Source organism: Melitaea cinxia, chromosome 18 (assembly GCF_905220565.1).
Source record: "Melitaea cinxia chromosome 18, ilMelCinx1.1, whole genome shotgun sequence".
Lineage (NCBI taxonomy): Eukaryota > Metazoa > Arthropoda > Insecta > Lepidoptera > Nymphalidae > Melitaea > Melitaea cinxia.
In genome coordinates this window covers 10,779,619-10,796,118 of record NC_059411.1, presented here as the reverse complement: position 1 = coordinate 10,796,118, position 16,500 = coordinate 10,779,619, and the positions used below count along the sequence as shown (strand labels likewise).

General features: G+C 32.9%; 1 protein-coding gene across 1 annotated transcript in view; it reads left to right on the top strand.

Moving 5' to 3' along the window:
- The window catches only part of LOC123662200 (neuroendocrine convertase 2), a 100,887-nt gene that overhangs the window by 36,619 nt on the left and 47,768 nt on the right, over nucleotides 1–16,500 (top strand). The window contains exons 2-4 of the mRNA XM_045597080.1: nucleotides 3,823–3,927; nucleotides 7,155–7,389; nucleotides 12,258–12,295. Coding sequence (XP_045453036.1) covers nucleotides 3,823–3,927; nucleotides 7,155–7,389; nucleotides 12,258–12,295 — 378 coding nt within the window. The remainder of the gene's footprint in view (nucleotides 1–3,822; nucleotides 3,928–7,154; nucleotides 7,390–12,257; nucleotides 12,296–16,500) is intronic.

Sequence of the window (16,500 nt, the reverse complement as noted above, 5' to 3'; positions counted from 1 at the left end):
ATAGACATATTTTTAACCGACTTCCAAAAAAGGAGGAGGTTCTCAATTCGACTGTATTTTTTTTTTTTTTATTTTTTTTTTTATGTATGTTACATCAGAACTTTTGCCCGCGTAGACCGATTTCGACAAATTTTGTTTTAATCGAAAGGTGATGTGTGCCAATTGGTCCCATTTAAATTTATTTGAGATCTAACAACTACTTTTCGAATTATATCTAATAATGCGTTTTTACTTGACGCTTTTTTCGTCGACCTACGTTGTATTATACCACATAACTTTCTACTGGGTGTACCGATTTTGATAATTCTTTTTTTGTTGGAAAGGGGATATCCCTAGTTTGATACCATGATAAGGAAACCAGGATCTGATGACGGGATCCCAGAGAAATCGAGAGAAACTCTTGAAAATCCGTAATAACTTTTTACTGGGTGTACCGATTTTGATAATTTTTAATTTAATCGAAAGCTGATGTTTATCATGTGGTCACATATAAATTTTATGGAGATCTGATAACTACTTTTTGAGTAATCTTTGATAACGCGTAGTTGCTTGACTATTGTTTCGTCGATCTACGTTGTAGTACTTGTCGATGTAATTGAAGTCGGTTTTTTTTTCGTTTGCGAGCAAACACAATTATTTTTTAATAAATTAGGGGTTGAATAAACTAATACACACTCATAAAATATTTATGTATATTATTAGACGACGCCTTAGCGCAACGGTCACCGCACTGGTTCATGGCAGTCGCGGATTCGATCACACATGGCAAACTTTAATTTGTATTGGCCATACAGATATCGGTTGTGGTCTGGGCGTTTGTGCTTGTGAATTGTTTGTTTCCGGACTCCCGACAGGAGGAAATCTGACTTAGAGCCTTGGAATGTGACGCGTTTTGTTTATTATTATCATTATAAATTTGTATGTATTTTATGTGTATGTACATATTATGAACAATGAATATACAAATTGTTAATTACACATACTTGATATTCCTGTTTATAATCTCGACGTCATACACGTCAGAAACAGAGTTTGTTCCTAACAAACATGAAACCGACTACGGCAAGGCGGTTGTTTGTCTTATTTCGTTTGTATACAATAAGATGATACTTAATTATGAGTTTATTGGAAGATTAGCAGCTTAGCTGAACTATTAGAATTTTTATTAATTTTAATGTTGGCTTATTATGGTAGTTAACAATCTATACAAATAAATAAAATTGGTGTGTCTGTTCGTAATATACACGGTACATATGCCAAAATAACGATATTACAATTTTTGTCTGTCTGTCTATTTATTCCGGCTAATCTCTAAAACGGCTGGGCCGGTTTCGACGGGATTTTCACTGACAGATAGCTGACGTAATAAGGAGTAGCTAAGGCTACTTTTATTTTAGAAATAGATTTATTTCATAACTCTGCTAACTGAACAATATCTTTTTTGTTAAATTCCACGTGGACGAAGTCGTGGGCACAGCTAGTTTCTAAATAAGTAAAGATAAATCCCAAGTTCTGGGAATTCATTTTAATATTAAAAGTTCATATTTTATTAAACAAACAGAAAATGAACTACATTACAATTCCGAGAACATTTAGTAGTCTCTCGAAAAAATAAAAAGTAGTTTCATAAGATTATTTCATACATGGTAACCGATTGGGTTATCGTCTTTGGAATGTGATATTAGCATACTATTTCAATAGTACCATATCCTAAAGTTTTATTAGCCTGTGTTGTAAACACTATATATTTAATAAACAAGCTGCAAAGTATACACTTGTGAATGTCCCTGTAAATGTGAATAATACAAATACTGTAAGTGAGAAGGATTGCTCTAATCTATAATACACAAGGTAAACATGCTGGATCTTGACTTTTTTGTATTATATTTGTAAAAATTTAATTTTTTACTTTAATGTTGTCTATTTCGTTGGTGTTGTATTTTTGTTAACGGCTGCGCTCTTATTTACAACTGGACGTAGTGTAGTAACGTACGAATAACTTTCTGATCAACGTTGACAAAAATATAACATACTTTGGCTGGCTGATAAACAACACAGCAGTAAGCCCGTCTTTTTACATAAAGTATATTATAGAATAAACTATTTTAATAATTAAAATAAATAGAAAGCAAATAAACTCCTTACCTTAGTATATTAGTATCATATGTTCTAAATTTCAAATGTTGTTTAAATATTTACAATCGCTTCAGCCTATAATATCCCACTACTGGGCATAGGCCTCTTTCTTCATGTAGGAGATGGATCAGAGTTGAGAGAGCAGGGTTGGCGGTTAAATATTTACAAATTTTTGCTCTATATTTCAGCAAAATTAATTTTACGAATTTGCCTTTGTACTAGTTTTTTTAATTACTGAGAAAACATAGATTTAACGTTGTTTACGGAAAAGGTTATATAAATATTTAGGTTAGGCAAAGTAAATATTTTTAAACGGTTTCTACGTTCTTTGCCTATTAACATTTATTATTCAATAAAAATGATTACAAAAGATAGCTGATATTATATCCATTAGAGCTTGTTAGTAGCCTTATTTAGACATAATTAGGTACCTATAGAATATTAAAAACATGTTTTAAGGAAAAAGTCTATATAATAAATATTAGTAAAGTATTATTAAATAGTTTGACAAGTTTTCGGCGAAGTGGTAAAAGCAACGGGTTGATGCGTTAGCGTTTGCGGATTTGGATTCGGATTCATACACATGGCAAACGTTGGTATAGGCATTATGTTCTTGTGGTCTGGCCGTTTGTGCTAGTGGGCTGTGTACATTTCTAAACCGCCGACACAGGCTTAATTTCATACTTGGAACCGTTGAGTTTAAAGTATTTATTTATTTTGTGTTGTTATATAAGGGGACATCCATTAATTGCGTGACCTCAGGATGGGGGCGGGGGGCGAGTAGTCTAATGAAATCTCACCAAATCTCATTTAAACTGCGGGATGGATAGTCAAAAATCTCACGTTAACTTAAAAAAATATAAAATATAATAGATATTACAAAACAAAATATATTTTGAGTGTTTCTTTTGCCCCCTAAAATAAATCTCATGGCTATTAAATCATTTAGTTTTTGCTTTGAATGCTCTATTATATTCACGTCAATGTCACGTAAGGGGAGGGGGTCTAAACTGATCGAAAATGGCTAACGTAACTAATGGATGTCCTTTAAGTATGTTTCGTCCATATATCATACCCACAATTGTTTATTTCAAATCAAAAGTCCAAATATGTTACGACTACAACTTTTATATGGCCCCCATTCAAACCTCTCAAGAGCGGCAGTTCTACACAATATGTGATTGTTTATTACTGCAATCAAAATCCCAAAAATAAAGTTTCATATAAACTGTCATCCTCTACTTCATATCTATAGAACTGGAACAACTGTTCCGTTCTTTAAATTAAATTCAACGCCTGATGATGAAAAATGTCAGTTTGAAAGCTTGTCAGGAAATGTTATTTTTATTTACACTACAAGATGACAAACTGGCGTAGGCTCCGACTGATAGTAAGCGAATACTACTGAGCCTATAGACTCCTGCAATATAAAGATGATTTTAAGCGCACTGTCACAGAGGATCGGGGACTTCCCTCTCTCTCTACCCTCTGGGTACTCTTATTACTCTTATTCATCTCAGTATCTAACACAGCACAACTTGAGATTAGTATTATTTAGTTGCAATGTTCCGTAAGGTTGAGGTACTTTCCAGAGGAATTACTTATAAAATTGAGGTAGTACCTGGACAGAGCCCAGAATATTACAAATTGTGTTATTTGTGATTAATGAAAATATTTCTTTGCCAGGTCCTCAGCTCTGACACAGAGTGGCACTTCGCGCATCGTGGCTTGCCGCACGCGCGACTGCGCAGGTCCATTGCGCACACTCGTCTTTTGAAACGAAATCCATTAGTAAGTACAAGATATATATTTTTAAAATAATATCCATTTAAAATTTACAACTGTGTTTATTTGCGTTTTTTATTTATTACGTGTTGTCATTTGTAGTTTCAGATATCCTTTAGCTTTTAACTGACATCAATTTAAAGTTTAAATTATTTTGTTTTGTCGTGTTATTTATAATTTCGTCTACATATTTAAAAAAAACCGCCCAATTCCGAGTCGGACTCGCGCACGAAGAGAAGCAGCTCATTGACTCTGTAAACAACAGTAGGTAGGTACACAAATTTCATATTGTAATCTTTTTTCAGTTTATCTTGTCCTGGTAAGCAAAATTAGGAAAAATGGCTTTTTTTTAAAATTTATTGAAAATAAGTGCAAAAGATAACGCTAAGAGAAGCTAAGTCTTGAACACAAAGTAAGAAGCTGCAATATTCACTTCAAACATTGCATAATAAATGTACACGCTATTATGACTCTTCTGTTAAGGAGAAAACGGCCATTTTTCTACCGGAGCGGATTAGAAAAACATTATCAAGTTGCTTTTTATTTTTAAACTTTAACCTTTCTCAGTTGAATGTAATCCATTTTCTTCTTCAGTTACTTTAATTCGCTTAATGTGAGCACTTACATTTATTTAACAAAAGTAGAGATGCTTCAAGATATCTTGATGTAAAGTTGTGTGCATATGGGTGAATAAATAGAAACAAACTAAATTTATGGCATTTTTTCTCTTCATTAAGAAAAAAATCATAATCAACGGTTCATTCATAATAAACGACGCATTGGCGCAACGGTCACAGCACTGGTTTGTGACTGTTGCCCTGGCGGTTGCGTTTTTGATCCCCGCACATGACAAACATTTGTATTGGCCATACGAATATTTGCCGTGGTCTGGGTGTTTGTGCAGCCCTTGTGGGTCTTCCCACCGTCCCTCAGAGAGCACGTTACGCCGTCGGTCCCAGTTGTTATTATGTACACCGTTAGCAATCGTTACTCATAATAGAGAATTTATGCACCAACGCGCATTGAAGCAGCGTGGTAGATTAAGCTCTGATTCTTCTACTACAAGGGGAAACAGACCTATGCCCAGCAGTGGGATATTACAGGCTGAAGCGAACGGTTCCAAATATCACAAGCGTCCAGACTACAATAAGCATCTGTATACAAACAGACTTTGTATTTTAAATTGGCAGTTTTCGGATTTCTTTATAAATATATTCCGATTGAATAAGCGAGTGAAGCCACGGGCACAGTTAGTTGCCTTATAAAGGCAACATCATGAACGCCTGCATATTATGTTTTCTTCGCTTTGATTACCCGGCGTGGATTAAGTTTTGAGCCCCTCTTCTTAAACGGTTAAGAGGCTTTGCACAACATTAGGGACATTAAAAAGCTATTCCAGAAAGTCTTTGTTTATAACCTTGTACCGCTCCCGTGTCGCGGAGGTGCAATTCTCTAACGAGGAAAGTGAAAATGAAAGAAGACTTAATTTTAAAATGTGTTTTATTGATAAGCTGTACTTTGCGTTATCTGTCAGATTTTCGTATTTGTTGTAGTTATGAAGACATAAGGGGGCGTCCATAAATTACGTGAGGTGTTTTTTTAAATTTTCCTCCCTCCCCCCTGGTGAGATGTCATGAGATTTTATTTCCCTTCCCTCAGCCCCCAATCTCACGCGAGGTTTTTTAAAATGTAGGTTTCTTACGTAAACGCGTTAGATTGTTATTGAAATTATTTTCTTCCGAACGAATTAGTGAATGAATAATCGTATTAAATGGACCAAAATAGTATAATTTTTTTTTGTTTCAATCAGAAAAAAAGTTGCGTGATATTTGCCCCTCTCTCCAACGTAAGATAAGATGAGATTTGATTCGACCCCCTCCCCGCCTTAAACATCTCACGTATTTTATGAACGCCCCCTAATAGTTCGAGGAAAAAGTATTTTCGTATTTTCTAGTAAAAAGTTGCAATAATCTTTTTGATCGTATTGTTTGTAACTATGTTAACTAGTTATGATACCATGAAAAGGTGGCATTTTAATAATGAAATTAAAAAGTAAAAAGTGACTTTTATGGACCTAATGCTGTGTTAGTAAGAGTAGAACAAAATTGGTTTAAGCGTTTTCAGTCAGGAAATTTGATGGACAATATATTACGGTCAAGTCACGCAGTTACGGATAAACGTAAAGACAATTTTGAAAAAGTGGAGCTAGATCGACATTTGAGTAGTTAAGATATAGCTGACGATCTGAGAATTGACCATAAAACAGTTTTCAACCTTTTGAAAAAGGCTAGCTATACAAAAAAGCTCGATATATGGGTGTAACATGAACGCACTGAAAGAAACCTAACAGACCGTATACTCATTTACAATTCTATCTTATGACGTAATTATATCCAACCATTTTTGAAGAGATTGATCACTGGTGACGAAAAGCGACACCTACGATAGGAATGTACGAATGAGATCGTGGTCAAAGGTCGGTCAATCTGCACAGACTATCGCAAATCCCTGGTTGAAACCCAATAAGGTGATGTTGAGTGTGTTGAAAGGGCATTGTTCATTATAAGCTTTTACCGCCGAGCAAAACCATCGATTCGGATTTCTACTGTCAACAGCTGATGAGACTTAAGCTAGAAATTGAGAATAAGAGGCTAAGATTGCTCGACAGAAAAGGTGTTGGCTTTTATCACGGTAACGCCCGACCACATACGTCTTTAGTCACACAGCAAAAATTGAATGTGTACGACATCTTAATACTCTACCATATGGCCATCACTTTGCACAGTCTCTTCAGAAATCTTTAGGTAGAGTAAAGTTATCAAAGACAAGCTTCAGTCTGTAATATCCCACAACTGGGCATAGGCCTCTTTCCCCGTGTAGGAGAAGGATCAGAGCTTAATCCACCACGCTACTCCAATGTGGGATGGCAAATTCTCAAGAGAGGACTATCAAAACTACTTATAGTAAAGGGATACCGTTCTTTATGGTCGCTTTCAGCGCCAGGAGCATTGCGAACGTGTTTCCGCGTCTCTCCTAGAGCTCCGGCTACCTCACTCACCACAAGAATATAACACTAATTAAAAGTGCTGTTTTTTAGCTGTCAACTTCTTTAAGGTTGAGGTACTTCTGCAATCGGACTGTTCCAAATTTTGAGCAAGACTTTTTCTGCTATGCACTACTTCAATAGAAATACTAAGTGAAATAATCTTAATAAACTTTCATATTGTTATCAGGTTCACACAGCTGTTCAGCAGACTGGTTTCAAGCGTGTTAAGCGAGGCTTCCGCCCACTTCGCCTGCCTGAGACAGCACCAGCGGCTGAACCGCGTGACCCCTACTTCCCTCTACAATGGTACTTAAAGAACACTGGACAGAATGGAGGGAAACCGAAATTGGATTTGAACGTCGAAGCGGCCTGGGCTCAAGGGTATACTGGAGTTAACGTGACCACTGCTATTATGGACGATGGTAAGTTATAGATATATTTATATATAGCTTTATTATTATTTTTATAGATAGTTTAATTATTTAAGTTAAAATGTTCTATTATATTTTTATTATTATTATAATATATAAATATTTGATTAAAAAACATTTTTAAAATATAATTTCACTTGGTTAACTAAAATTTTTGATACATTTTAATCAATATATCATTTCACCTCCCTTGTATGATCTGTGAGATCGGTAGACCCAAGCCTGCGAAAAAAGCTGATAAATGATATAACAAAACCACGTTATGTAATTATTTATAAGTACAATATTTTAATTATTGAATGCAAATTACTTAGCACAAATTTATTATTTATTCGTTTCTTCTGTGTGATTCACTTTGAAGTAAGTTTATAAATAGCAAATAATAGCCACTGCGACACTTATGAAACTAATTTTACTATAAAATTACATACATAAGCATATAGCGTGTCAAACAAGGGTTACATAAATTCAAAATGAGTTAATTCCGTAATTATGTATTAAAATACTTTATACTAACAACCGACCTATTATTATTCTCTCTTGCCCTTCAGGGTTAAATTTTACAATGAAGTTTATGCAAAAGGTAATTATACTTTTAATTATCAGGGATAACCGTTTCTATTCGTGTACGCAAGACTTGACGTAGTTTTATATGTGTGGATAATTTATGTAATATAAAGAGATCAAACGAGATCACGTGATCTCTCGTTTGAACTTTAGCACTTATTTTTAAGATAACTAGCTGTTGAATTTCCAAGCGCGGTATATCAAAATTAATAATAAAAAAGTCAAATGGAAACCTTTTTTAAACCACTAGGATGATTAACAAGTGTACGATACGCCTGATAGAGCAGTAAGTAATATTTTCGGTATTTTCTACCGCATGTCAGTATAATATACTATAATTATTTCTTGAATTAGGTTAAAAACGATAAAATAAATTATATTACAAAAGGCTGAAGTGGTTTATTGATTGATTGACCGTACGAAAAAAAATTAAATTTGTATTATACGTATAATCTAGTTAGCTTATAAATTCGGGTACAACCTCAAAGTTTGCGGGTCACCGAATTTATGTGAAATCGTGTTAAGTCGTATTTTGTGTAATTATTGTAATATATTTGTTAACGGCAACAAGGTTGTACATTAATTTATAACGAGCGTAAGACTAACACATATTAAGTCCTTTAAACCATAAAATTATTAGTTACTAAACATAAAATATTAGATTAAAGTTTAGCCTAAATTTAAGAATATTTTTTATTTTTTATAATGTGTGGGTAACACAAAAATAAAATCGTACATAATATTCTTTATTTTTATACTGCTAATTATTATATTTAGTTATAATTCTATTAAAATATTTCACAAGATCATTAGAGTAATCTTTTTAAGAGACAATTATTTTCATCTATTTTCTTAATTTAGTTTTTAAAGTAATTTATTTTAATTAAGAATTTAAATGTAAGACTAATATTCAATTTAATTATTATTTAGTTGTTTTTGTCAGTTTTAAATTTGAAACATTGTCTTTGTTTTATCGAACATTACAATAGAACAGCTAAAAACAGTAGATGTAACAATAGGTCGTCTTGTTACGTATATTTTACTTAAGCTTACCCAGAGTTAGTAGAAAAACCGCTCTGGTGTAGTGATGCGTGTAATCGCCTAAAATACTGCCGCTTTGCGAGTTCGATTCCCGCTCGGGATGGATATTTGTATTTATACAAATATTTTTTCCGGTTTGGACGTCTGGCCTTGTACGAATTTTTTTTTCCGGTTCCGATGTCTGTCACACCACCGTGACTCGAAGAGCAAGTTAAGCTCTCGGTCCCGGTTGTTATCATAATTAAGTAATAAGGAACGTTACTCATAGTAGAGAACATATACGCCAACCCGCAGTGGAACAACCTTTTATCCTTCTCCTACATGGAGAAAGATGCCCAGCAATGAGAAATTACAGGCTAAATCGTGATCGTACGTAGAGTTAATTAAAAATTATAAATTCGTAACTTCCAGCTTACGTTACAAATGCATGAAATAATTACAAAGCCTATTAAAACAAATAAAATATTAACTTTCATTAATTTTACCCACACTAACATTAAAAATGCAAAAGTTACTGTCTACCTGTTACAAGTAGACAGTAACTTGTATGTTCCAATGGTAAATAACTACAACAGTGTTAAGTAGAATAATTGTGTTTGCTCGCAAACAAAAAAACCGACTTCAATTACATCGACAAGTAATACAACGTAAGCAGACGAAAAAATTAACAAACGCACTAATCGTCACTATGATTTTCGAGTTTCCCTCAATTTCTCTGGGATTTTCCAACAAAAAAAGAATTATCAAAATCGGTTCATAAACGACAAAGTTATCCTCGAACAAACATTAAAATTATGTATATAGTACCTCAGAGATTAAACGTTAGTATTAGTATGCGTGCGTTTATAAATATATATATATATATATATATATATATATATATATATATATATATATATATATATATAATTGAGTAACCTCCTCTTTTTTGAAGTCGGTTAAAAAAGAAACTTTTATTTAAAGTGTTATTATGTAAAAACTTAACGTCCCTACATTTTAATACTTTTTTATCTAGTCTTTTTAGGACAGACAAACAAATAGCGGCAGTATTACCTATTATTAGATTTCCTTTGTCACCTTTGGGGTACAAAATCTTAAAAATTCTTGCGGTATAATCTTATTTGACGTGGGTTGCCCTTTCTATGTCCTATCGTCTAGAGTATCCACTTTGTAGGGCACTTTATTTTTAAGTAATTAGTATCAGGTAACAGTTACTTTAAAAAGACATTTTTTGATATCCGTAATATTGTACCGTTTCATGAGATACTTTTAAGTTTTAATTGTTGTTACCTACTTTAAATTTTGAACCTTTTAAGCTCATGTTAAAGAGATTTTTGTAATGAAACTTCTTTAGGCGCATCGGGGTAAAATTTTTACGGACGAAACGCCACGTTTTGATGAAACGCAACGTTTTGATGAAACGGCAACGTTTTGATGAAACGGCAACGTTTTGATGAAACGGCAACGTTTTGATGAAACGGCAACGTTTTGATGAAATGCAACGTTTTGATGAAACGGCAACGTTTTGATGAAACGCAACGTTTTGATGAAACAGCAACGTTTTTGTCGATGGCGCTGGAACAGAAATCTAAAGCTTTAGATTTGTATAAATATAAACGAGACTTAAAAATTAGTTTGCCAAAGAAGTTTCACTTCTGACATGTGTACTTTGAACGCACGCACTTTTTTTATATAACCAGGTCGACAAACAAGCATACGGCTCATTTGATGGTAAGCGATTACCGAAGCTTATAGACGTCTGCAACACCAAAAGGCATCGCAAGCGCGTTGCCGACCCTATCCCCAATCCCCCCAGGAGCTCTGGTCACCTTACTCACCAACAGCAACACAGCACTTCTTGAAAGCAGTATTATTTAGCTGTGATCTTCTGTAAGGCGGAGGTACTGCCCCAGTCGGGCTGCTCCATATTTTGAGCAGGAAATTTCATGCTGTGCCCTATCTTAGTTGATAAAGATAAAGTACCTCAGAGATTAAAAAGTTGGCATTAGTATGCGTGCGTTTGCTTGATGCTATAATGAATTCTTATCTACACAATATATACGTGCGTTAGTTAAATTTTGTGATTACTTTTAGTTAAAAGGAAAATAAATTAATATTCTATAGTTATACGTATGAGACTTTTAGAATTGGATAAGTGTATTTGAAGATTATGCTAAGTCACTAATTTTACCGCCTTACTATACTAGTATACATCTATAAAAAGAACAATATTTTTCATTATTGTTGTAAGTAATAATTTGATAGAATTGGCATAAAGACTGTTTTCGTCTAACGATAGCGCATAACGTTAGTTCCTCTATATATGTATTTATGTAAGTGTATTATTTTTGTGCCAAAAAGTATTAAATATATTTGTATTCATTAATTTCTCTAATTAGCTGTCTGGTTACGGCAGTAAAGAATATAGCTACCTATCTTCCCGTGGGTGTCTTAAGAGGCGAGTAAGGGATAACACAGTTCCACTACCACCTTGAAACTTAAAAAGCTGACCGATGGATGATGGCTGACGGGATAACCATCAAACTGCTGGCTTTGAAATACACAAACCAAAGAGCAGCGCCTTCGGTGTGACAAAGCCAGCTGCGGTAACCAACCCACCTGCCCAGCGTGGTGACTATGGGCAACACATATGAGTTCACAGCATTTTTGGCACGAACTTGTGGAGGCCTATGTCCAGCAGTGGGCTGCGATAGGCTGAAGTGATGGTTACTCTAATATAGAGGAAAAGAAACTTATGATCACAAATGTGACTTCAGTACGGGATAGCGTCTGTAATATAATATGGCGGATATTGAAAAATAAAATAAACGTGTGTATAAATTATTATGTATTTATTTATATATTGTATAATTATGTATTTATATTATATTTTTATTATCTATATGTTTAGATTGTACACGCTAATTTGGCGACTATTTTATAAGTTTCCTGTAGCAGGACTACTGGAAGAGATTCCATCATGGGATAAGTAGTGCCTTTGTACCAGCATTGTTTATAAGAGCTATTTCCTTTTGCTTTCCTAGTGTACATAAATTGTTAAATAAATAAATAAATAAATAAATAAATAAAATCTTTATATCTTCCCCATTTTAGGTGACGTTCATCGATGCCATTTTAGCACTGCTCGAAGTCAATTATTCAAAAGAATGAATAAAAAATATTTCTACATACGCTTAAACTAAAGTTATGTCAGTATTTCATATGTAACTACAATTATTTTTCTTTGGCAGGTGTGGACTATATGCATCCGGATTTAAAATACAATTATGTAAGTACCAATTATATAATTACTTGTTAGTATTTTAAATTTAAACGATTGGACTGGTAACATAACTGTTTACATGGGCGATAATGTTTTTCATACACAATGTCAAGATATCGACGCTACACAAAGCGTCGAGTCTGAAGTACGGTATATTTAACACTTTTCCCATTTAAATTAAGTATACTTTAACACATTTCCGATTTTGTTATTGTATTTATCTTCGAAGGAATAACTTTTTATTCAGATTTTAAACATGATGCATAGTAGTAGCATATAATAAATAGTATAAAACACAAAAATGATTATTAATTGTCAAAATATTAGAAACCGTATACAATTTTAGTATTTATACATTTATGAACTGTATTTAAGTGGATATTTAAAAAAATGCTTTATTTAATACTGTTTTTTATACAAACGAGAAACGTATGGAAATATTATAGGAAGAAAAGAGAAATAATGAACAGTCAGCAGTTGTTACAATATTAGGAAACAAATTATTTAATTTGTCACTGCCCTAAGCATTACTTTTTGGTAAAAAATGTTATCTTTACGTATTGTTCTTAATAAATACGTTTAAAAAAATGTATGTACGTATTGTAATGTCCAACTAGGATTTGATTTCAATTTATGGTAAGTCGTGCAGAAATAAATTAAATTAAAAATGTGCTATTCAATATTATTATGATAACTTGAAACGTGTATATAAATATTATATGCAATATTGTATGTGATTTACTTATATCAATATTGACTACCAAAATACTGATCTGAAAAAAATCCTTTTTTATACTAGGTACGGTTTAAAACAAGCGTACGTTTCACTTAATGGTAGGCGATTACGGTTTTTTATAAAACCTATCGCAAGCGCGTTGCCGAGGTACATCTAGTCAAGCTGTTCGAGATTTTGAGCACTATATTTCCATCTGTGCTTTACCTCAGTGGTCCTACCTTGTTGTTGTGTTGACCTACTGAAAGGCTATATATATATATATATATATATATAATTTTACTTGAAAGCACAGTTTCATCATCCTTTTCGAGTCATTTAAATTTACAACTTTTCATTCTGACCGCATAATTTTAGTACATAAATAAATAATAATTTAAATATAGGCAAAAAGTATAAAAATCAAAGAAAAGTACCGCAAACATTTTCTTTTTTCTTTTATATAAGCGCTACCGTAAAAGTATTCATAAAAATAACGTTCAAAGAAAGTTTCCTAAAGTTGTGTTTAAATTCATACTTTATAAAAAATTATCCCTGAAAAAAAATTCTTTATAAAATATATCCTTTGATTTTAATTAACTCTAAAACCCCGCTCTCAAGACTCAACATAACCGCTAAGATTATTTTACGGTGGAATTTTAAAACGAGAATATTTTATTCATAAACAACATAACACAAAGTATTTAGGCTTGTTATAAGTAACATTTTAAAGGCCATTCGAATGAGAACAATAGAAGGCTTGTTTGTTTAAATTATTTCTTAGAATTGTATATTTTAAAAATAAAATTCTATTCAATTACATCAAACTGAATATACATATTTGTAAAAAAATAAATACGACATACGTATGATGACATATATAGTTATTTCGACTCCTACCTGCGTTCCTTCAAATGGGGGGTTCTGTAGGTGTAGGATCATATGCAACGTCAAAAAATTCGTAGCCCTTTTTTAAATTTTCCTTAGTCTTAATATACGAGCTATTTTGGCAACGTACTTCTGCATAACCATCCAATAATTTTTCTTAGCCCTAAAAACGTCAAAAAAGTGAAATGTTTAGTATTAACTAACTGCCGCATACAATTAAAGAACTGCATATGGAAACGAATTATTTTTCTCGTAAAATGTTTTTTATTATAAATTATAGTTGTTGTTACGCGCTCACGAAAGGTATCACGTGGAATAAGTCTATCAAAGTAGCTCGTATACCTAATATTATGAAATATGATGAGACGTCAAAATGAAACATGGTCACACGTAGAACACACAAATCTGCTTTGATATTAATTTAGCTATCTGTAAATATTTAGTTCTTAAGTTGTGAATTGTAAATATGTATAATGTTTAATAAACTATTGTTCATATTAAAAAAATTAGCTACATAATTTATATGACAAATAAATATCTTTGCAATTTAATGAAACTACTGTGTATTTATTCTACGTCAAGCAGATTATATTTCATTATCTCTTTGCTCTTATCATTGAAACCAATATCGAAAAATATAAATTGATATACAATATGTGCTGTAATAATATATTGTTCCCATAGTATCCATTACATTAATCTTTTGGCAAACGCAGTGTGGGACGACCTCTGGCCCCCTGGACCGACGATCTACGTACATACGATTGCCAGTGTAGGCTGGATGAGTATTGCTAAAAACCGGGATTTCAGGCGCGAACTTGGGGAGGCCTATGTCCAGCAGTGGACAGCAATAGGCTGAACTGACTTAATGACTGATATTAAATACGCATACGCATTCAGCCTGTAACATCCCACGGTTGGGCTTAGGCCTCTTTCTCCATGTAGGAGAAGGATTAAAGCTTAATCCACCACGCTGCTCCACTGTGGGTTAGCGGATATATTCGCTACTATGAGTAACGATCGCTATCAGGTGTTTATGATTGCAACCGGGACCGACGGCTTAACGTGCTTTCCGAGGCACGGTGGGGAGACCCACAAAGACAGACCGCCAAACCGGAAAAGAATATTTGTACAAATACAAATATCCATCCCGAGCGGGAATCAAACCCGCAAACCGTCGGTGTTTTGGGCAACTATACCAGAGCGGTTGTTATTCGTCAAGTGTTATTAAATGTCATGAATATATATTTATTTATAAAAATAAAAACTACGTAAACTAGTTATCGTATTACTTCAATCAATATAGCTTGAAAATATTTTTAGATCCTCAGAGGTCCTTTGTTATCAAATTAGAACAACAGAATAATTTCAAATTGATTCAATTTATAATATTGTATTAAAATTAGAATAATAATAATAATTATTATTATTAATTTGGCTACATAATTTTGGCAATTTAAGAGACAAAATATTTTTTATTAAGAAATAAGGTTTTTCTTTCTTTGTTTTAGTTAAATAATAACCGAATCTACTCATATAATCTGATAAATTACTTTTTGTAAGAAAAATCTTTAACGTACTTCAAGTACGTCGTAACTATGTCTAAGTTTATTAAAGACGGGATCGACAACTCGTCAACTCATAGTGAGCCTATAGTGCTCAAACCAACCTTTTTATTTATGGAAACAATATTTTAGCCAATAATGAAATAATTGGTGACTGTTACAGTTTACAGTACCATTTGGGACTGACCAAATATATTTGAATCCAAAACAAGTATTGCGCAAAGAACAACTATTCTATTTTGTCACAAGAATTATATTGCTTAACATATAATTAAAAATAATGTAAATGAATAAAAGAATGATTTATACATTCATGATAATAGTAATAAAAAATAAACTATATAAGTTATGTCTATGAGTATTACCATTCAATTACATCGATTCGAAGCACACCAAGACTACACAATATAAATAGTTTTTTCTTTGACGGTAATTATAGCCAATTAAATGACCCTTTTTCTTATCAAGAACGTAAGATCGTAATAGGTCGTAACCGTTACATGACACAATAAAATAGACACACAGATAAAAGTCTATAAGACAAAGATGAAGACATACATAAATGTATGAGATGCTTTTAGGATTCATTTTACTAGCTTTCCTTAATATTTCGTTAATATTTGAATAAACATTTTTTTATAGATGGATGGATGGATTATAGATGGATGGATGGATTTTATGGGAAATGCAATTTACGCACTAGTCCCGCCACATGAGGGTTAGGGAAGTATGGAACTCCCAGCCTAATTATTTTACTCGTTTTTGAAATATTAATACAACAGAAAAGGCACCAGCGGCGCAGAAAAGGCATTTAACAATATTAGTATTGTTCACAAATAAATTGATCAATTAATAACCAGAAATTAACTGAACAGTTCCCGAAATTTAAAATGGATATTTTATACTAATTAAGAAAGACTTCAGGCTGAAGAAGGAGAATTTAAAACTACCTTCAATATAATAATGAAAGACAACGACCTGAAAACAACGAAAAGCAATTTGCATGTGTCGTGCGGTTTTTATGTATAATATGATAATATCGTATT